We start from the raw sequence: 24,022 nt of genomic DNA, 5'->3' as shown, positions 1-24,022 counted from the left end.
GGCCCAATGTGGTCAAGAAGAAGTCAAATTGTCTCAGGGTGATTAATGCATTAAAAGGAGACTCCATCGAAACCATAACATACATTTCTAATAAGATGAAATAATCATCAAAATCCGTACAGAGAGCTAGGGTACTCTGATTAGGAGGGTCTAATCTCATCGAATGCATCAATAAGAAGCTCCAAACCATAGTAAAAATTGTCAATAAGTTGGACATTCTCCAATAAATCCATAAAGTGTGCCATCATTAAGTAAAATGCCACCCCTTAGGAAAATTTTGTGATCAATCCCATCTAACCATGCCTCACCAAGGAATAATCAAATAAATGTTCATATCACATGTCAACTATAGCATCATATTACTAGAGATACATCAAAATATGACTAACGAACAAAGTTCATATAAGCAGCGAAATATTCAGAATATATGAAATATAAAAGTATCCATCATAGGACAAGTAATGTTTGTATAAAAGGTTCAATGTACAAGTGATGATGATATGAGACCTGTAGTGGTGGCAGTGGAGACGTTGGTCGAGGAGTCGAGGAGATGCCACGATGGTAGAAAAGTGATTTGGGCAACAACAGAGGTTAGCTGAGCGAAGGCACAACGGGGGCAGTTGGCAATGGCATTGGCTTGCGGCTGCAGCTGGTGGCAGTGCAACCCTTTTTGGTTTTGTTTTCTTTGTTTTTTAATTTGAATTTTAGTTTTTTTTTTTTTTTTTCCGAGGAAAAAAGCGAACTTTTTTATAAGAAATAAAAAAGTTACAAGCATATGAGTTAACATTCCAGAAACATCAGTGATATTGAGACCTACATCAGTCCCAAAAGAGAGAGAAACAGACTCCTCTGTGTATCACCAAACTGTCATGTGAAAACCAAAAGAAACCATTTTCTCGCCTGCTAGCAGCGTTGGATCGTTGCCTATCATAGACAACTTTGACAAAAAGTTTACCTGTCCAAATCAAAAATCCGTGGGTCTCCTATACAGAGGAAAACAACCCACGGGATACCACCATGTATTTCAATTGTTTGATCCTAAGAAGTAGTCCACAACAGAAAAATAAACAGCAATATTTACATAAGCTCTGAATCCGGATATAGATAGACTGTCAAAAAGAAACTGAAACCAGCTGATATTTTAAAAGTTTATGTGTATGGAGGGAGATCCGACACACGGATCTGATCATGCATCTGTTCAATTATTCTCCACGCGTCCACAGCTTGCTGCAGACCTTCTTTAGAAAGCCTGTCTGCATCTTCATTCCTGTCCCTGTAAATATGTTCAATAGAGAATACATTAAAATGGTGTTTTAAATTTTGAATTTCTTCCAGGAGCGGCCTCAGCATATAATTTTGGCATCTATATTTTCCATTGACCCAGTTTATTACATTCAATGAATCCCCAAAGATCTGAACAGTGAAGATATTTCTGTTTATGAGCCAACATAAAAGAAGTTTAAGGGCGGACAGTTCGGCGAAGTTGTTTGTTCCGGGTCCTAGTCCCACAGAGGCTTTTAGAGAGTGAGAAGAACTTAAATGGATGATGATCCCAGCGCCAGTATTGTTGTTCTGAGCTGCCCCGTCAAAGTAGGCCCATGGGATCCCATCTCTGATTCGTTCCTCTTTTCTGGGGGGAGGTTGCCTAGATTCTTCAGGTTCCGGAATACTAGACAGTATGGCTGAGCTTTGGATAGCAATCACTTCTGCCGGAGTGAGTTTTTCTCTGAAGATGCTTCTGTTTCTTGCTATCCAGATGCCCCAACAAATAATGGGAGGAAGGTTCCTCAAGTTCCTCTCTGAGTAGTGGTTCCACCAGTATTCCCATGCTGAAAGAAATGATTCCCCCTCCCATCTCACATTTTTACCTAATAATTTTTTCATCTCTTCCCATACTTTCCTTGCAAAAGGACAAGCAATGAACAAATGAGGAATGGATTCTGAGTCTAAAAAGCATAAGGGGCATCTACCTGGGCCCTGTTTGAATCTGGATTGTAGAATATCCCAGGTAGGAATTTTCTTTCTTAACACACACCAAAAAAATAATCTTGCTTTTTTTGGGCATTTCAGCTTGAGCAAGGGTTTGACCCACCATTCTGGAATATCCCACCCTTTTCTCTTCATTAAGTAAGAGTACCCAGCCTTTGGGGAATAGGATCCAGATTCAGCATGTGCCCATACCAAATGGTCAGGCCTGTCCTGTATTCTAACATTTGACCTCTTTATCTCCTGAAGAAACATCCGCCACTCATTCCTCCACATAGGATCAATTCCCAGATCTTCTTCTGATTTCAATGCTTGGCCCCAAATGGTTGACTGACCCAAATTTGCAATCTGATTTAGGCCAGATATCCCCTTCGAATCCAAGTGAGCAATCAGGTCAGGGGATAGAGCGTAGGATTCGTTACATCCCACCCAGGGGTCTCTTCCAATCCTCACATTTTCACCATTTCCTACCTGCCAAGCCAGACCCTGTTCTATAACCTTAAAAGCCTCTGTCGTAGCTTTCCAAATCACAGAAAAATGCCTGCCTTTTTTGTTTGGATTTCTTATCCAATCTTCTAAAGGCATGGGATCAATATATTTGTGTTTTACTACTCTGGTCCATAAATTCTTGGAATTGATTATTCGCCATCCAAATTTTGCTGCCAGGGAAGTGCTGAAATCATAGAGGTTTTTTATGCCCCATCCACCCCAGTCTTTTGGCCTTGCGATTTTGTCCCATGCCACCCAAGGAAGAACTGACTCCTCCTTTGACCCTGACCAAAGGAATCTGTTGCATAGTTGTTTAATCTTGTGGAGAATACCTTTTGGGATCCATGTCAGGGTTGCCCAGAACACAGGCATGGCCTGAAGAACAGAATTCACCAGAGTTAGTCTGCCTGCCCGAGATAGCCACTTAAAGCTCCAATGGGAGATTTTTTGTTCAATTTTGGCCACCAGCCAGTTCCAGTCCTGCTTTTTATACGAGAATGGTTTCAACCAAAAACCAAGGTATTTGAACGGATTTTCCATATTACAGGACTCAAAAGGCAGATAAGAAGTAATCAGGAGCTCCTCTTGTCTGTTGAAACCCTCCAATATTAGCTGAGACTTCCTTGAGTTTATTTGTAGCCCTGTAGCTTTCAAGAACAGGTCAAGAATACTTTTAAGTTCTTTGATTTCATTTAAACTCCCATTTGTAAATAATAAAATATCATCTACAAATAGGAGATGAGTAATGAACAAATTTACAGCAACTTCCAAACCTTTTATCAAACCTGTTCTTTTGGCATTTTGTATCAATCTGCTGAGTCCTTCTGCGGCTAGGAGGAAGAGCAAGGGAGAAAGAGGACATCCTTGCCTCAGCCCCCTTTGACCTCTGAAGAATTGGGAAGCAGAGCCGTTTATTAAAACTGCAAAGCTTGCACTTGAAATGCACCCCATGATCCAGCTTATGAACTCCACCTTGAAGCCCAGATGAGAATTTTAGTTTTTTTATTTTAGTTTTTTTATCTATTTTTTATATAAATATTTAATTTAATTTTAATTTTAATTTCCTTAGATATATATATATATATATATATATATATATATATATATATATATCACCTATAATGTTTATTTCTCTTTTATAAATATATATGTAAATTTTTTTAATATATAATGTTTTTTCCTTGTTAGTGGCCAGGGGCCAGATTTTTTTTTTTAATATGTAATGACCAAAAGTCAACTTCAACTTTTGGTTGCCAAAGGCTGAGATCAAACTGACAGTCGAGTTTTAGGAGAAACTCCAAAATCTTCGAGTATATGGTAAAAGCTTGGCCAATGGTTGGGATCAAAGAATGAGGCTCTCATACCAATGTAACAAATAGAGTTACCAATGTAACAAACAGAATTTGTACTCACAATTTAAATACTCCAAAACACTTGGAAAAAATTCTTATATTCTCATTCATACATTTTATATATATACTTGTATCCTCAATGGATATCTTCATATTTCAAGTGTTATGGAATATTTAACTTGTGAGTACAAACTCTATTCGTTACATTGGTAACTCTGTTCGTTACAATAGCATATATGCTCTTGCTAAGCTCTAGGGGTATAAACAAATACCTTTGCACTCTCCACTTCTCTAAACATCACACATCTAACTGTTGAGGAACTAGTCAATATAAAATACTATAAGGGTGATGCTAAGGGAAGTTTGTATGTCCATAAAATAGTCTTTTTATCTATCAAATGATCAACCAGTGTCATCAGAATATCTGTCGTGTGCCACTGGATGTGATCTGATGCAATATGAGGGGTGAAAAAAGTCACATTAAGTTTAGATTAATAAGGTGTTACTAACATAAATTAGTTAGGTCAAATAGGTATTACAAGTTTGTAATGAATGGGATATAAAGTGATCTCGCTTATTATATCAAAATTTCAATTGACTCCATTGTAATAAAATATTATATTTGACTTCTCCCATGTGATTGCGTTCATTTTTAACAAAGATAAGTTCCTAAATAAATTTTCCATAGATCATCTTGAGCAATACTGAAAAGAAATATGTTATATGGTTAGACTAAGGCGAAAGTTCAAAATAAATCTAACTTTATTTTTGAACACGCCATTTTCAACAACTTCTTATCAATGGAAAGACATAAGAATTTACACCTGAGATTATGTTCACACGAAAGTCTTCGTGAGAATTCACATTTGATAATGCTTCAAAAAAGTTTAAAAAATATATTGTTGAGATGATCATCTGATCAACTTTGATGAATGGGCCAATCCCTTGACCCAATCCTAATGCTAGTTGGATCACCTGTTAAAATCCTATAGTGGACTTGGGAATTGATATTTATTCCTAGATAATACTGCCCATTAATCAACCAGAAGGTGATTAATGTGATGAAGATACACCGTGAGTCAATCAAGTAAAACTAAATCCACGCAGCTAATACAATATTTCTTCTGCAAATCATGAAAGTTTGGATTCACTGTATGGATATGGTCCTTTATCATTTTGCGTGTTGTAGGTTGAACTTAATAGAGGAATATCCTCCTAATATTGTGCACATTTATTACTTGGTGCAAACTTACCATGTCCTTATGATCATGATTTCATCTGCAAATCATATTTCTCTGTATAGTTTTAATTTTAATAAGCAGACTTATTTGGGTTGCTTGAAAGTTGTTGCATTCTTACAAACCCTTGTATACAGGAATTGATTTTTGAACCTTCTTCAGATGCTCCTTTTTTATAATTCTAACAGTGTTGTGATTTGTCATCATGTTATCTTCCCACTTGCCACATGCAGAGGGCTCTGGCTGGTATAAATCGCATAAACTTGGAAGGCCTCAGGTGGAGGGTTTTTTACTGTAAAGGGCAGGTTTGATTGTGTTATTGGAACATTGTAGATCCTTTTGTCTTGACACATTTAATTTTTAAATTGATGCTTTATGATTTTCTCTGTTTAGTTGACGATTCACGATATGGCAGGCTCTCAGGAGGTTGGCATCACGGATTTCTGTCGTGTTACAGGGCAAAGTTAAGCCAACTTATACACCAAACCGTGAAGATGGAGATATGTGCATTGTGATTAATGCAAAAGATATTTGTGTAATAGGATAGAAATTGACTGATAAAGTTTATCGATGGCATACAGGGTATGTTAGTTGTTTGTGTAGTCAGTCATCTTAATCTGGAATTTATGTTACAGAAAGGTAACTTTACTGCATAATAGGGAGGAAATTGACTCGTACAGTTTATCGATGGCATACAAAGTAGGTTAGTTGTTTGTGTAGACAGTCATAATACTCTAGAATCTATATTACAGATAGGGAAGTTCATGAATCTGGCAAAGTACATCTGATATATGGGGATATTTTTGATATATGGGGATATTTTTAATGATTGTGTTCTTTCTTGTGCATGCAGGTATATCGGTCACCTTAAAGAGAGGACTTTGAAGGATCAGATGGCAAAGGATCCAACGAAAGTGATTCGCATGTTACCAAAGAATAAGTTGCAAGATGTGAGATATCCTCTCGATGTGCTTCAAATCTAGCTTTTGACAAATTCTAAGTTTTAAGAATCACCATCAATATCTAGCTTTTGACAAATTCTAAGTTTTAAGAATCACCATCAATATTTGAGAGGTCAGAATGTTTTGATGCTTTAACATTACAAGTTTTTTTTGTGTGTTAATATATATATATATATATATATAGTCTAACCCATGCGGATTTGAACTTTGAATCTCATGCTTTACATATTACTTCATACCAAGGCAATTGCAAATTGAGCTACACCGTGTGGGCCTTTGTGTGTTAAGATATTGAATTTAAAATTATGGGCCTTTGTGTGTTAAGATATTGAATTTAAAATTATTTTTCTATTTTTCTTGAGGTAGTAGAGAATGTGCTTATAGGCTTGTACCAGATTTTTGACTCTATGTCCTTGTTAGACATGCAACCTTGATGAACGCGGGGTAGTAGATTCTGGGGTTTTATTTTAATTCTATACCTCTAATACCCTGGTTATGGTGGTTACTGGTCTGCTTATAACCCATTACAAATTTGTTGCCACCAGTGCTTCTAAAAGTTTATCTCACATTACTTTGACATGACATTACTTTTAAATACATTAAGAGATGGGAATGCAGAACCTAATTGGACCCATAGACATCTACAGTTTTCTCAACTAATTGAAGGTTTTATCTTCTAGCTACGTAGAACAACATATTTCTCCAATTTTGACTTGGAGTTACTATATCTGCAGGCTTTATTGAAGAATGAGGATGCATGGGAGATAGCCTTTATTACTCAAAAGGGCGGTATGAATGGATGGTGATTCTATGCAAAACCCGCCAACCTATTGACTAAATTTAGGAGGTTTATGTATGGTATGCTCAAGCCTTATATGGATGTCTTTCATTGTCTATCTTGATGTCATATTGATATACAAAAAGACATGGACAAAGCCATCTATAACAGGTTCGAATTTGTGATGATGGAATCAAGGAAACATGAGCTTCAAGTGATATTGATGAAGAGTTCATTTTCCACGAATTGGATTCTCTATCAGGGCTACATAATCAAAGAATATGGGGTTCACATTGATGTAGAGAATATGTGGTTCATAGTCAATGGCATACACCAGCCTCTCCAACATGGTTGCTAAGTTACCTATGGATGATCAATTTTCCTTCGGAATTGCAATACTTGACATTATGCTTGTTGAAAATGTAACTAGTTTTGGATTTCATAATTGTTGTTGTACTCATTTCAATATTTATCCTATGTAGATAAAACAAATTACTGCAGGATACTTGCGAACGGTGAGCTCTGCGGCAATACGAGGGTTTCGAATGGCGCTGCAAGGTCGCACCAGAAACGCAGGCTACCGGGGCTCGAAGGGCCTGCTTCCAGCCCTTACAGATCGCGAAGAAAGACTGAAGGCTGCATACAAATGGCAGATCTTAGAACCCAGGCAGCCACCGATTGTTTCGCTGAACGAAGGAGTTTTGTTATGGCCGAAAGCGGTTATGGCTGCGGCCCTGCGGCTCGAAGAGATCTGGACAGTCAGAGCCAACGTAACCTACAACGCCGCCGGCTCAGTGCATAACGCCGTAGGAACAGTGAGTGCAAGGTTCAGATCTACAAATCGGTCACAGCGCCACGGATCTGGCTTCCAACTACGGCGGATCGATCCTCGGAGGCAGATTTCCGGACGGTAATGAGCGCGGGTGCCCCAGATCTATCACGGCTGCCATTGGAACCACCACGGATGTATCCAGAAGCAGAAAGAAAGCCCATCAACGCGGAAGGCGGGTATGCAAACCCCAGATCCGCCATCGATCCACCAGATCCGGACAATAAACAGACAAATAAGAGCTTGGTTAAGGCAGATCCGACAGATCTGAAAATATTCATCAGATCGGTAGACGACAAACACTATTGTGTTCAATCCAAGGAAGGCATGGAGGTTCTGGAAGTAAAAAAACAGATCCAGAATAAACTGGGCATTCCGATATCATACCAAAACCTATTATTCTCAGGACATTGCTTGCAGGATCTACACACCCTACAGCATTATGGAGTTGCTAATGATTCAACCATCATCCTCAACTTGAGACTTCAAGGCGGATGCAAGGGAACTACCTCATAAAACACAGGTTCTTTCCGTGATGCAGTCAAAGGGAAAGATCCAATGCAACACAAACCAGCACCCACAGCAGAGCTTCCAGGGCCCTATATCGTGGAACAGAGGCCAGAATCACCCATGCTCACTGTATCACTGCCTGAGGTAACAGATCTGTACACGGATTTAATGCAAAATGCCGTTATTTGCAGATTCAATGGTTACTGGCCCAAAGCTGATGCACTGCATCAATGGGTTTTTTCTTCATGGTCACCCAAGTGTGAAATATATCTATGCCCTAAGGGTTTCTTCATAGTCAGATTCAACACAGAACTGGAACGAGACAGTATCATCAACCAAGGGCCTTGGTTTTGGGGCAATGCTGGCCTCTTTATCACCCCCTGGTTCTCGGACTTTGATGCTAACAAAATGGTTGTATCGACAATGCCAGTTTGGGTAAGGCTTCATAACCTCCCGTTGCACTTCTGGCATCGGAAGGCATTAACAGCCATTGGGAATTCCTTAGGAAAACATCTTAAAATAGATGAGGACAGAGCCAACCGGGGAATCTTCACATATGCCAGAATATGTGTCGAGGTGGATCTAAGCCAAGGGCTTCCAGATCACATCACACTAAACTTTAACAATTCATTGTGGACACAACAACTTGATTACGAGAACACGGCATTCAGATGTCGCAGCTGCATGTAGACAGGGCACCTACAATATGCATGTCCTCTGTCCAGTAAGGAACCTAAAGGAAACAAGAAACAACAGAAGAAACCAAAGGGCTGGCAGCATACAGAACCACTGGAGGAGGAAGCACTGAACACGGAACCCACAGATTTACAAGGAACACAGGACAAAGCGATGGAGGAAAACAACGAAGAACCCAAATTGGAGCCAAACAACTTGGAACGGCAGCAAGATCTACAGCTGGAAATAAGCGGAGCCAAAAGAGCACACAGCCCCGAAGGATCTGACTCGGACAAAGAACAATCAGTGTATACAGGGGAAAACCAGCTTGCCTTAATTGCCCCCACTCCCAACGCGGGAGTATGGCGCAAAGTAGAAAAGAAAAAAGGAAGGAAAATATAGGCCTGTAGACACAACTTTAACATTTCTGTTGTATTCCTGTATTTACAGGAACAGTTTTTGACCTTTTGTGTTTTATTTCTGTTTGCTGCCTGTCATCACAGGAACAGCCATATGCATATGCTTCAAGCATCTACAAAATGTAATTTTATCAATATGAATAAAATTACGACTTTTTCCTAGGGGAAAAAAATATTTATCCTATGTAACAAATAAAATAAGAAAAGGAAAAGGTTATTATTTTAAAGCATGGGTTTCACACTCTTTATTGATGGTCTTCTAGGTAAAAGCATGCTCTTCATGCTTCTAGGGTTTGTTAGATCTTAGGATTTATTATCATGAGTCAAAGGAGGCAACATCATATTTATAAGACCCTTCCGGGCAAAATGTAACAGGAAAAAGAATTATTTTTTAGTCTAGAAAGTCCTAGAAACTCCAAAAGTACAAGTTGTCCCCAATAGCTTCAAGTCATCCTAAAGGAGGGAATTTGACCCCTTGGAAATGCTATATAAATGACAAGTTCAACCTCATTTGTGACTCACTCACCAAGAAGTTCAATCTCACAAGAAGTTCAATCTGTAGCTGGGAGAAGTAGTAAAGGAAGAGCGAAGGTCTAAAAGGCTAGAGAAGTCCAAGAAGGAAGCAAATTCTTTGTTTTTGGGCTCTATCTCTCTCACATGTGCGAAATATAGGGTTTTTGCAGCGTCCTAGAAAGGCCGAAATTGCGGATTCAAGTTGTAGGTGCAACATCAAGTTTCAGGAAGAGCAAGTATTATGTTTGGACTTTATTGACCTTGGGAGGAATCGCTTTCATCAAAGGAGGATTGCAGGAAGAGCTGTCTTGGGGTTTTCATGCAACTGCTGCAGGATCGATGTTGCAGTGTTGAAGCTGGTAGGTCAAAGTTGCCAATTGAAGCTAGTTGGTGCTAGATCAATGAAGGACTTGTTTGAAGGGTTGACCTGGTACTTGGAGAAGGACTTGGTCTAGGGTTTGGGTCTTTTTGTCTCACTGAAAGCAGATTCTATAAGAAGAGAAGAGTTTTATGGGTTTTCCCCTTGCAGGGGTTTTTCCCTGGCTGAGAGCTTAATTTCTGTCATCTGTGTTGTTGCTATTTTTGTTCTTGATATTTGTTTGATGAAAATATCTAAGCAAATAACACGGAAAGGATAACTAAGTTCACAAGCAAGTATTAAGGTTAAGGAAAATTGATTTAATAAGCTACCACCTTAAATTTTCCAACAATGTTACTCTTGAACACCTTAAAAAAAGGAAATAAAGAATTTAATTGGACCAATAGATAGTAGCAATTCTTTTACACATTAAATAGGCGAATGTGCAATGCATCAGTGCTTGCACTATGTGACTTCAACCTACCATTTAAAGTAGACTCATTGCATTGAGATATGCCATGAAGCCCTAGTCACCCAACAATGCATACAATTGTTATTTTACTTGGAGATATATTTTGATGCATTGATCAAGTCCCCAAGATATGATAAAGAGAGGCAAAAGATTATAAAGGTGGTAAAGCACCAATGACTCTACTTGTCGTCCATGCTAACCACAAGCAAGAACATTGATGTGCCTCCAATTGGTCATCGATTTATAGTTATTTTAATTTAGTGATCAAGTATAAGAAAGGAACACAAAATCAAGTAGTTGATTTCCTATTTGGATCACTGATTACAACACTTCAAACCTTGATTGAACGTGAAGAGTTCAGTACTCTGTGCCTTGTTGACAAGGACTCCAACAACATCATCGAATTCTTGAGGAAGTCAAATGGATGTGGAATCAAAGGAATACAAAGATTGTCTACTTGAGGGTGATTTTATGTAGAAACTTGACACATTGCAAGTGAGCTTTTTATTTTATAGTGCTAAAGACATTAGTCATTTCACAAAGACTCTCTTGTTGGCGTAAGATAGGACAAGATGTATAAAGATATATCCAAGGGTGTACATCATTCTACATGTTGATGTTAACTTTATGTAAACCTAGCATCCAACATTTAAATTCCTAGCAGAAAAGTTAATCCACTGATTTAAATGCACAACTAGATTCCTAACACAAAAAAGTAGCAGAAAGAAAAGATTACCAATCTCAATCAACAAAATGGTACAAAGTTTGCCCAATCCAAGTTCGTAATTAAGCTCTGAACTTATTTGGCCTACCTTCCTGGGAAAATGGCCCAAATGAGGAATTACATACAACACTTGATGTGATCCGGGTGATCAAGCCTCCTTGAATCTCCTTGTTGCCCCTTCCTCCGAGCCAACACACTCACTGAGAAGCCTCTCTCGATCTTTTGTTGTTGTATTATGTCTTCTCCTTCTCTCTAGCCTTTCTTTTATACATTTACATTGAGCTAAATCCTTAACCCTAATAAGTGATTGACTAATGATATTAGATCTCGCCTCACTTGAAATCAAGGGCTGAGATTAAACCATATTCACTAAAGTGATTTACTTTATTTTTCCTAAGTTTATTTTAGCTCAAGTAGCCAACATAATAATTATGTGCTTTTTGTTAGACTTAGGCTAAGTTACATAACAAATTGCTCACTCTAGATCAAGTTTTCTAAGGAGATCTTGGGTGACTTCTACATGCTTAGACACTTAGTCCCATACAAAATTACTTGCTTGAGCTACAAACGTCAACACTCCCTCTTAGTTGGAGAGGTACCTTTGTTAGACATCTAACCCTACGGGATTGAGCTAACTTATGTAAATAGAAAATTGGAATAGGAAAAGACCCTGGAATGTGAATCCCAAGGATCACCATTCTAGTTGTATATATGACATTCATCTTAATGGAATAAAATCCTTCGGGAGTTACCATCCTAGCTTGACATGGTTTTAGAGAACAGGTCCTGAAATTGGCATTCCTCTTCCCTTGTAACTCCTCTTCCTTCTGCTCATTGTTTAACTTGTCCCTTTGTTGATTCCTCGCCTCAGCAGAAACACCCATACAAGCTTGTTCAATCCCTCACGATGCACTTGTGCGGTTAGGTTTTTTGTTCGATAGTGTAACTCCTTTCTGCCACTGACACCTTGCCACTCTGTCAACATTGATGCTTGTCTACTCATGTGACTTACAAACATTCATGCTTGATTTCTCAACATCCGCAACTATTCGACTTCGACAATAACACTGAATGTTGGGTCAATTTGTGGTGTTTCACTCCAAGGCTTCCTTTGTTAACATGGTAACGAATCCTGTCACAATTGGTTTCATGAGCGTAATGGATTTCTCTTACAATGGTAATGATCCTGCGATATCGTCTCCATGACTATGAGCATAATGTCGTTTCTCCAATATTGTGGGCATAATATATTTTCTCTTGTATGAAGGCATAATGTCTTTGAGCCTGAGACATCATCATAAGCATTTATTCTCAGAGTAGAACTCTCGCAATCAACACTTTTTCCACTATTCATGTTTGAACTAACCGGTAACACATCAAGACGAGGAGTGATTTCGATTAGCAAGAAATCAATTTTGTCTAACGTTGATTCATTGTCACATCGGGGTTCAAGGGACACTCTTCCGCTAGTCCAATTGGGAAACCCGTGAAAACAATTGCATGAACTAGTGTTGATGTGGGGTGGGGGTATTCAAGTTAGAGATATCTCCATCTCCATTTACCAACAACACAAACAACAACAACTTTGGAGAGTTTAGCAAACCCTTGGGTGTGTGAGTATATGCTTATTGCCTCTCTGTGTTGTCGCTGAGGTCATTTATACTTTGAAGTTATAAATGCTTATTGTTTCTCATGAATTGAATTTTTTCAAAGGGACAAGTTATCGTTTATAATGTGTTGCACACTGAGAGGCATCCATTTTCAATCCTAATTGCTTAGGTGAACTAAGTTTGAGAATCTTTTGCAGTGAGTTTACATATAAGGATGAATTCTCTCATCCCCATTGTTGGTGTGGTATTGATTGGAAAATAAAATTACCATGAATGGTCAAGAAAGATCAGGCACATAGTTATCTTCAATGACCTATGGAAAGGTGTTTGCGAAGAAGAAGGTGTCACTTTGCTTGCTAAGCCCACATTAGATACAGAGCTCGACATCTGGGAGAACAAGAACAACAAGGCATATGCCTTGATTATTGCTTATGTAAGTGAAGAGTTGAGTCACCATATTATTCTAATTAATAATGCTTTTGATGCATTGAAGAAGTTGAAAGACTTATATGACTCACTCACAATAGGAGGTAGTTCAATTAATAATCAAGCTCTTCAACTTGGAGTTGAAGGATGATTATCTTGTTACCACTCAATCTAGCAGGGGTCTTAGGAGGGATTCCAAAGGGGCAACTAATAGACGAAGTGGCAATAATGGGGCAACGACCCGCTGTCACCTCATTTGATGTCCCTTGCTCTTTATGGACTTTCGCCAAGGGAGGAGTCCCAATATGAGGGAAATCACTATGAATGGTAAATCAATGTTGGACTAGGTAGTGATTTCGAGAGCCCATTCAGAGGAGAGACTCAAATTATGGGCTTGCTTGTGTTAGAAGTGTTACCGCTCAAACTAGTAGGGGGCCTAAAAGGGACTCCTAAAGGGACAACTGCTAGATCAATGACAACATTGGAGACTTAGCCCACTGTCACCTCAGCTAAGACTCCCTACTCTTTATGAACTTTCACCAATGGAAGGATACCCAGTATATAGAAAGTCACTTGGGAAGGATGAATCAACAAAAGAATGGGAAGTGACCTTAATGACCTTTTTCCTAGAATGTGGTTAAGAATGGAGCTTGCTTGCTCTTCAAGTAAGGTGAAAATATTTCTAGAAGGAGGTGAATAATTTAGGGCTAGGTTAAAGGGATATGCCTTGTAAAGGAGTTTCCCAATCCCTAAAATCATTATTGGACTTGGTTTATGTAGTGGTTCTTGAAGAATTGACTTTTCAAAGGTATGGGATCGCACAGGACCAAGTGGACCCAACGTAGGTTAAGGGGAGGGAGTATCGCAATCAACGATGATCTTAACCTAGACAAGGAAGGGGGAAGGATCAAAACAAGAGTTCTCGCTTGGAGGTTTCAGCTTGATCCTTTGAGGTACTAGCCTAGGAAACACCAGGCCAAAGTTTGATCTCAAAGCTAGGGCTTGGGATATCTCACAATCCCACTGTCAGAATTTCTTCAAATTTGGAGGAGACCTTGAGGACATACCAACACAATAGAGGCTAGGAGATTGAACTTTTTCTATGGCTACTTTATCGGGAAAGTGATGCCCTAGGTAGCCAGTGTGGCTAGAACTAGAATGAAAGGGAAAGGTGAAGAAACATGGTTCTTTGAGTGGCCTCCTATTGGTAGACCAATGCCTAATCCCTTGGGGAAATTGGAGTCTAGGGGAATGATGAGAAAGGACTTTGTTTCTTGATCAATAAGGCCTCAAGGACTTGGCCTTTAGGGCAAGCATAAGTGACCTTAAAGCTTTATACTTCACTTTGCAAAAAGAAATGGCTTGTCAAGATAAATTCAATGGTAGAATTATCCTTGGGAGATTTCATTCAACGTACATTGCCCATACATTAAGAGATGCTATATAACAACAATAATTCCACAATTTCGCAATTATGCAATGCAACAATTAGCCCTAATATAGCTAAAATCCCATTCTAATGCATGTGACAAAGTAAAACAAGTATAACATTAAATGTGTGTACTTACATGTAAGAGAACATATCCAACCATCAACTTATTTGCCAATAAAGAAACTCCAAGGCAAGAAAGTCCAATCCAAACATCAAAATTCATCCATGATCTGATTCGTCCTCCAAGAAAAAAGTGCGAAATTCTCAAGAGAGAGAATGATCCAGTCCAAGTGATGATACAAAATGAATTCATGTCTCTCTTATTTATACAATTACTAGGAGTTAAAACCACCTAATTTGAGCCTACATTAGCCCATCAACTAAAATAATGTGCAAATAACTATCTTTTGGTGACAAGCCCACCAAACTAGCTCATAAACAAAATAATAAGCCTCCCAAGGGGTCAAATAATTAATAATGCATGTTGTTGGGCTCTCTAAGAGGCCTGATGAAGTCCATAAGTGCCAAAATGATGAATTGGACTTCCAAAAGTAATGGACAAGGGTTTGGCCCCATGTTCTCCACATAATAAACCTGTGGTGCTACTAATGGTTGTGAGGGCACACAAGTGACCTCATGGGTCTCCAAATGAGTCGAAGATGCCTGTACTCCATCTGTAAGGGCTCAGATGATGGTGTAAGTGATGCCACATCAACATACAAGTCCTGGGTCATCTGCTAAGTGCATGTTACAACTGTGGGTATGGCTAGGCAAAGGTGAATTGGGTGCATCTTCCTCGTCCAATAGGTGAATCTTGAGCACTTTCTGAACATATATGGGGATCTATGGAGTGTTGTCTACTGTTGTCGAGGCGCATGGCTCTCAACACACACCCTACATGTGCCAATGTAGCCCTCTAGAGGGTTAGGACACCGTATAGGTAGACCAAACCCTAGATAGAGACCATCTACAATCCTACGTAAGATCCAATGCATCCCCTAGCCTTCCAGAACAAAAAGTCATTAAGGAAATTGAGTAAAAGAGCTTACAAGTCATGGACAACAGGTGGGGACTTCATAATGGTATGCCCTTCCATAATGGGCTTTGGCATGTGCTAATGTCTCCAAGCTCCAAATGGGGTTAACCAAGTATCCCATTAGGTGGTTTCTACTTCCGAAGGGGATAATATGTCCAAGGTACATCCTTTAAAAGGTGGTTGCATGTGACAAAGATATGAATGGAGTAGAGAATGAAAAGGGGAAGCCTTGGATTAGATGTTGGGGTACAAGGGTAGCTAGTAAAAGCGAAGCCCACATTTGGGTATATAATCTATAGGAGGGAGAAAATGTGGTACATGAGGTGCCCCGACCTTGATTTTTCCACCTTCTCCTTTTATGATTTTTCCTTAACTAACTGCTCCAGGCTCAAGGGGTAAGAGCATGATGAGTGAGATATAATAATGGATACCCCCTTTAAGGTAGGGCGGTTCATTGCCCACAAGGGGTTGGGACAATCATGGGTTCCTAAATGATAAGGAGGTTCATCTAGGGCTTATAACAACCAGGGTGATGGCCATGATAATGGGGTAGAGCTCATGTATTAGCTTTTTTCCGACGTGCTAAATGTGTTTTTCCCGACCATATTTTTCATTTTGTGGTACAATTTCCCGTTGAATGTGGCCAATTATGCTTTTACTTTTCTTTTCAGCTGCATCAACCTTTGGGGCATCATTCCAAGCCCGAACCAAGGTGTGGGGAAGGGGAAGGGGGAAGCTAACCCTGTGTGGACCCAGTGGAGAACTGTGGACCCAGGTGGGTGAAGTGATGAATGGGGTTATAATGAGTGGAAGGGGAGTAATATATATGGATGGGGGAGTGGGACCACACAACCATAATCAGGGTTTCCCATGTAATACCATCCCTAAAGCCAAAGGGTCAATAAAAGAGATCACATGGGACTAGATTCCAAGGTTAACATCCAAAAGGGGTTTAGGGGACAAGAGCACAGACCTAGCCCATTATTTCCGCTAAATCCCCCCATTAATCCATGCCCATAAGTGTCCATGATAAGCAAACTAAGATACTCAATTACCAAATGACAAGGCATACCTTTAGGTTCGGGAGGCCCATCTTCAAACATACAATCATGGAAGATGGGTGAGAGACCACATGGCTGGCTCGGGTGGCGGAGAAATGACACAACGAGCTAGTTGGTGGTTGCAAGGTGTTGTCAGTTGAGGACCATCTTGGAGAAAGTTTTTGTCCTAGGGATATTATGCATAATATGGTGGGTAACATCTGGCTCCAACTGGGACATGATCTCTCGAATATGTGGATGAAGCTACTACTCGAATGGGAGGTCATAAGAACTCCAACAATCTCTTGGTTATCGTAGACTTATTACCTACACATATAATATATGAAAAACATGGGGCAACATGATTTCACAATATCTCATGATCGCACATGCTTGGATTAGACCCATAAAATCAAGGTCGTGATGAGAGGGGAATGAGACCACACAACCATAATCAGGGTTTCCTATGTAATACCATCCTGAAAGCCAAAGGGTCCATAAAAGAAATCCCACGGGACTAGAATCCAAGGTTAACACCCAAAAGAGGTCTACGGGACAAGAGCACAAACCTAGTCCATTCTTTCTGCCGAATTCCCCCGTTAATCCATGTTGATATGTGTCCATGACAAGCAAACTACAATACCCAATTACCAAATGACAAGGCATACCTTTAGGTTCGGGAGGCCCATCTTCAAACATCGATCGTGGGATATGGGTGAGGGACCACAAGGCTGGCTTAGGTGGCGGAGAAATGGCATAATGAGCTAGTTGTGGCTGTAAGGGGCTGCTAACTATCAACTGAGGACCATCTTGGAGAACTTTTTTCTCCTAGGGATATTACCCACAAAATGGTGGGTACCAAGAAGATAAGTGTGGGGCTCTCTAAGGAAGGCTTGAGAGGAATCCTAGACCTAGGGATTAGAGATATTCCTTGATAAGGAATGCCCTAGACCTAAGATCTTTAAGGGAAAAGGGTATTATTACCCACCACCTGTGGTAGTATGCATAGGAGAATTTTTTTTCTCCTAGATGGTCCTCAGTCGGCAGCCCCTTGCGGCCCCCATATAGCTCGATGTGCCATTTTCTTTCCCACCTGAGCCAGCCATGTGGTCCCTCGCCCATATGTTATGAAATCATATTTGAAGGTGGGCCTCTCGACCCCAAAGTTATGGCTTGTCATTTGTTTAGTTGAGTAATTTTTCTTACTTCTTGTTTTCACCTTCTGAAAACAGAGTTCTAGTTGTACAAAGAGGACCAAAGAAACGAGAAGTTTGCAACCATCTTCCAAGTCATAGAAGCTCTCAATGCTAAATCAGACAATCTCCACTGGATAGTGCTTAGAATAATCTTTTCGACGATATGGGAAGTCCAAAAATGGACTTTTGGATCAGAAGTTAGAGCAGATTGAAGCTACCCTTTGAAAGCCCAAAAAACCAAGAGAAAAAGACCAAGGGTAAGGCTCATCGCAAATCGCAATCAGAGTTCCTAGCAGTAGTAGGGGAGGGCAGTGAGATTAGCGATCAGCGATCGCCGATATCACAAATCGCAAATTTTAGAGGTTTGGTGTAAATTGCATATCGGAGGTTCCAGCGATCGCCGATATTGCGATCTCACTCAGAGCTGTATCACAAATCGATGATCGACATTTTCAAAGGCTACGAACATATACAATGTCATGAAAACCGCCGAACGTCAATAACATCAAAAGTGTCGGGACTTGAGTCTATAGTGTAAATCACCAGGGAAGGGCCAATTGCGATTAACAAAGAAACTCAGCGAAAAACCAAAGGTAGGTTGGCTCTTTCTCTCTCCTCTAGTAGGGCCATGTGGCAGCACAGGATTTGTCCCGAGAGTGACACATGGCAGCTGATGTCAACATGACATGGTGGTATGGAGGACACGTGGCATGCAGATTTGGCATTTAAGGTGTCATAAGGGCCAAAATAGGGTGACACGTGTCACCACTCACAGGGCAACATGTGGAAAAGGATGACATCATCCCCATATCGGCGATCGCATTCAGAGTTTTATCGTAGATCAATGATCAGCATTTTCAAAGGCTATGAACAGATACAGTGTCATGAAACCGTTGAACATTGATATTGTAGGCCCGAAGCGAGGGGGACATGTGGCATAAGGCAGGTCGCATTATTATGTGCACTTTATGTATCAATCAAATGATTGGGCAGAGAAGTTATTAAAGGTTTTTATGCGTTAAAGCCTTCACATTGGCCCTCATCCTCTTCCCACGTGGACCAAACCACATCGCATATCACAATCACAAGTTTTGGGATGGTGCAACCGGAAGCAAAGATTAGTGGTTCTCGATACCCGAGCTCCGATATTAGAAATGGGCCCCAGGCACATATGTAGTATGGTCCCACGTATTATGCTTTCGGACTTGTTACAATGCAATGTATCAAGGAATCGGCCCCCGTTCCAACAAAAGGCTTTTAGCTCCTAAGGCTTAGGCCTTGAGTCCCCAGGTTTCTGCCATGTAGTTTTCACCTAAGCCCGGGGGCTAAGGCATAACGGGCCAAAGGAAATCAACAATCGCAACTTTATGAATCCTATTTTGTTTAAAGTTCCTAAATGGCCTGAGTCCCGATACACTTGTATGATCTGTTCCATGGGGCACGATTGATTCTGTTGACTAGTGAACCTGTCCCAATCTGAAGTCAACGCTAGTCAACCTATCCCAAACTCCTCGATTTCTGTGCCAACAAATGAGGCGTAGAAAAATCAGAATTATGGCCCAAAAATCAAGGTTGACACTAGTCAAATCACCCCTGGTCAATGCCCTGAAACTTCGACCTATTTTACCCAAGAAAAACTCGGCCTCCTGCCACACATGCAAAGAAGAAAATCTGCCTCCAATAGTTGTAAGAACCAAATAGAGAAGAGAGATATGATGTGATGTATGATGAGTGATTGTCCGAGTGAGGTAAAGGTCACCTCTATTTATACACTTCGTTGAGGGTGAAGAGACACATCCATTGGGCTTCATGAGCCTACATTTGATTGAGGCCGACCTTGACAATTTTTCGGTAAGAAGAATAAATTCATAATTCCATTTATGCTTGTTAGAATGAGATGATATTTATATCAAAGTTGTACCTCTCCGAAAGAGGAATCCAATGCAATAATCATCTTCATCATATGAGTTGTCCTAAGGTGGAATTTTGCCATAGTTGCCAATTTTAACACTCCCTCTCAACTAGGGAGAATTCCACCTGCCAATCCATCATCATGCCAACCTGTCATCCTAAACCATCGTGCCATCACTACTTTTCCCTGCTGAACCATGAAGAAATAATGAAGAAGAAGTGATCAAGAGTGTATCATGCCACTCTCCACTGACTAAAGTCAGTCCTTGATCCCATATCAAGTTGTTGAACACCATGCATCCTAGTCATAGGGAGTATGACAGTACACGATGCGTCCATCGGCAGTGATATGGTCCCTAACCATATTTTTCCAACTCATTGGCTAAATGAGAGGTACTTCCCATGAGTCCTAGACTCTATGGGGCATCAGTAGGAGAAGGTGAACCACTCATCCTGCTCATATGCCATAAGAGAAGGTGTACCACTCATCTTATGCATATGTCAACAGTAGGGGAAGGTGAACCACTCACCCTACATATATGTGTCCGGGCAGGGGAAGGTGAACCACTCACCCTACACACATGTCAACCATAATGGGGTATCACAAGGGAAGGTGAACCACTCACCCTGTATCTAGCGCACCACTAGGGGAAGGTGAACCACTCACCCTATGGTCTCTCATAGCTAGCTCCAAGAAGTACCCCACGCCCCGAAGAGCTCCCAAAGCTCTGTGTCCAACTCATACGCGACCCTCATAAGAGGGTCATTCCACGACTCAACGTCTCTCGGAAGGTTAAGAATTTTACCTTCCCTAGAGGCTTCCTGAGAATTTCTACAACTTGTTCATCTATCCTAATGCGTTGGAGCCTAAATACTCCCTGTTGTACCATATCTCAGATAAAGTGGTACTTGATATCAATTTGCTTGGAGCAGTCATGGAACACGAGATTCTGTGAAAGACGAATTCCACTCTAGTTGTTTCAGAAGATCACAGTGGTATCTAGCACGTGCTCAAATCGCTCACTGAAGAGCTTCCTCAACCAAATTGCTTCACAACAGGCCATACTCGTAGCAATGTATTTGGCATCGATGGTGCGTAGTGCAACTAATTTCTGCTTCTTTCTCATCCAAGATATAGAAGCATACCACAAAGAGAAGCAACACCCATACATGCTCTTAAGATCCACCACGTTGCCAGACCAATCAACATTTGTATATCCATGAAGCCTCAAATCCTTGACAATGTATCTCTGTCCATATTGGATTGTGCCCCAAAGATATCTCAAAAGATTATTGGCAACAATCTAATGAATGTGATGAGGCTCGACCATATATTGACTCAATGTGTTCACGATGAAGCATATGTTAGGACGAGAGTTGACCAAGAACATCAATGCTCCCACAAGTTGACGATACTCGATAAGGTTCACCAATTCGGGCCCAACAACACTTCCACATAACTTCTTGAAGTTGAGCTCCATCGGAGTAGTCACGAACTTGTAGTCCACCATCCCACATATCTCAAGTAGCTTCACAATATATTTTCCTTGATAAAGGAAAATCTCACCTGCCTTTTGCCATACCTCCAACCCTAGGAAATAATGCATCAGTCCTAGTTCCTTCATCTCGAACTTGGAAGCCAACTCCCTCTTGCATTGATGAATGAGAGGGTCATTACTTGTCACAAAGAGATCATCCACATAAAGGACCAGAATGAGAGGTATGTCCTTTCTAACCTTGAAGTATAGGTTTAGGTCAACATCGCTTCTTGTAAATCCCAGCTTCATAAGATAACTATCAATTCTCTCATACCAAGCCCTAGGAGCTTGTTTCAACCCATAAAGGGAATTCTTCAACCTTCATACATGTGTCTCACGATCTTGAACCTCCAACCCCTTGGGTTGTTCCACATATTCTTCCTCCTTGAGCAAACCATGCAAGAAGGCAGTTTTGACATCCATCTAATGAAGATTCCATCCTTGTGAGGCAACAAGGGCTATGATTAAACAGATGGTGGTATATCAGGCAACTGGTGCAAATATCTCATCATAGTCTACTCCTTTTTTAGAGAATCCTCTAGCTACAAATCTGGCCTTGAATTTCTCAACACTCCCATCGGCTCCATGTTTGATCTTGTAGAGCCATTTCGAAGTGACCGCGGACTTATCCTTGGGTCTAGAAACCACATCCCATACATCATTCTTCATGATTGACTCATACTCTTCGTTCATCACATCCTTCCAAACCTTTTGCTTCACATCTTCTTCAAATGTACACGGCTCAAATTGTACAACGATACTCATGGAAAATAAGTACCCTTGGTACCTATCCAGCTTCTTGGTTTCACGAAATGTCCCCCTCAGAACAATATGTTTCTCAACATCTTCAAGAGTACCTTTGAGCCACAAAGGCCTCTTCCCTGTAGTAGAGGGATCACTAGGAGGTGGATCAATAAGATCCATCAGACCTTCAACATGAGCCATTGGTTCATCGGATGGAGGTTCATCCCTCTTTACTACATCGTCATCATCATTGTCCTTCCTAGGAATAGGAAGATCTTAGATCTTTCTAAGTGTAAAATCTTCATCAAAAGTGACATTGTGACTTAATTCAACTTCCCTTTGACTAGGCACTTAGATTCTATATGTCTTCGAAGTTTCACTCTAGCACACAAACGTTCCTTTCTTCCCATAAGCATCTAGTTTGTTTATTTTCTCTTTCGTCACATGAAATTATACGGGACAACCAAAAATTCTAAAATGAGAAACATCATGTTTCTTACCAGTGAATACTGCTTCGAGTGTCTTGAAGTCCAAAGCTTGATGTGGGCATCAGTTTTGGACATACACAATGTTGTTGGCAACTTCTCCCCATAAGAACTTTGGAAAGACCTTGATCATGAAGCATAGCCCAGGTGGCTTCAATGATAGTACGATTCTTACTTTCGGAAACACCCTTTTGTTCAAGAGTATATGCAGTGGTATTCTCCCTCTTAATGCCAACTTCTCTACAATAATCTTTGAATTCATTAGACTCATATTTGGTCCCATTATCAGTCCTCAATATTTTGATCTTATTCCCTATTTAATTATTGATAAAGGCTTTGAAGGAGAGAAACCATTTGAATACTTCGTTCTTCTTCTTCTTTAAGAAATAGATCCATGCCTTGCGAGAGAAGTCATCCAAAAAATAGCATAATACAAATATCCACCCAAAGATGTCATGGGGAACATACCTGATAGGTCAGAATGGACCAATTGAAGAATATAAGTGGTTTGAGTCTCACTTGAGGGGAATGGTCCCCTTATATGTTTTCCAGCTTCAAATCCCTGACAAACACCTTCATGATTCAAGTTGAACTCAGGCATCCCTGTGACCATCTTCCTTACATCGGGTAAGGCTTTAAAATGATGACAAGCAAATCTTCGGTGCCATAATTCGTATTGAAGAGAGGTGTCACAAATCATTGCTCCCAACAGACTTCCTCCAACCTGATAGAGACCTTCAACCCTAAATCCTAGAGTGAATGCATCTCTTGGATTCCTTTGCCAAAGACAAACCTTCCCATCAATGAATGACACCTTAAAACCTTTGTCTTCCATCGTAGAAATAGAAACCAAGTTCTTTTTCAAGTCAGGTACATATAACACTTCTTGTAGGTGAAGGGTTTGACCTAGATTTAAGTGAAGAGTAATGGTCTTGACTCCTTTCATGGGTAAGTGGCATTATCTCCAAGTATAATCTCCATATTAGTCTTCTTTTCAACCAAGTTAAAGAGGCTTCCTTGTACCCAGTGAAGTGCCTTGAGGCACCACTATCAATCAACTAATGGTCCAATGTATCTAGAGGAGTGGCGGTGGAGAGGGCAGAAATAAGATACAATTATTTTTGCTTTACACCAACATTAACTTCATACTTGGAGTTTCTCGACTTCTTGGGAGGACGACCACCTCTATTTCGAGTAGCAGGAGCATTCCTCTTTCCTTTGTTATTGAACCTATTGTTCCTTTGATTGCCATTTCCCTTGAAGTTGTTGTTATTATCATCATCATCTCTTGGAGTATCC

The 24,022-nt window shown here is 40.3% G+C and overlaps 1 protein-coding gene across 1 annotated transcript; it reads left to right on the top strand.

The window, feature by feature from the left end:
* The first annotated feature begins 8,192 nt into the window (after positions 1 to 8,192).
* LOC149174314 (uncharacterized) lies at positions 8,193 to 8,834 on the top strand. Its single transcript, XM_089420798.1, has one exon. It carries the CDS (start codon positions 8,193 to 8,195, stop codon positions 8,832 to 8,834), a length of 642 nt encoding a protein of 213 aa, XP_089276924.1.
* The last annotated feature ends 15,188 nt before the right edge of the window (positions 8,835 to 24,022 follow it).

This window comes from Pinus tabuliformis, chromosome 4_1, assembly GCF_031772625.1.
Source record: "Pinus tabuliformis cultivar Carrire ecotype Pingquan chromosome 4_1, CPIR1, whole genome shotgun sequence".
Classification (NCBI taxonomy): Eukaryota; Viridiplantae; Streptophyta; class Pinopsida; order Pinales; family Pinaceae; genus Pinus; species Pinus tabuliformis.
The sequence above is the reverse complement of the archived record's forward strand: the minus strand, read 5'-3'. Positions and strand labels throughout refer to the sequence as shown.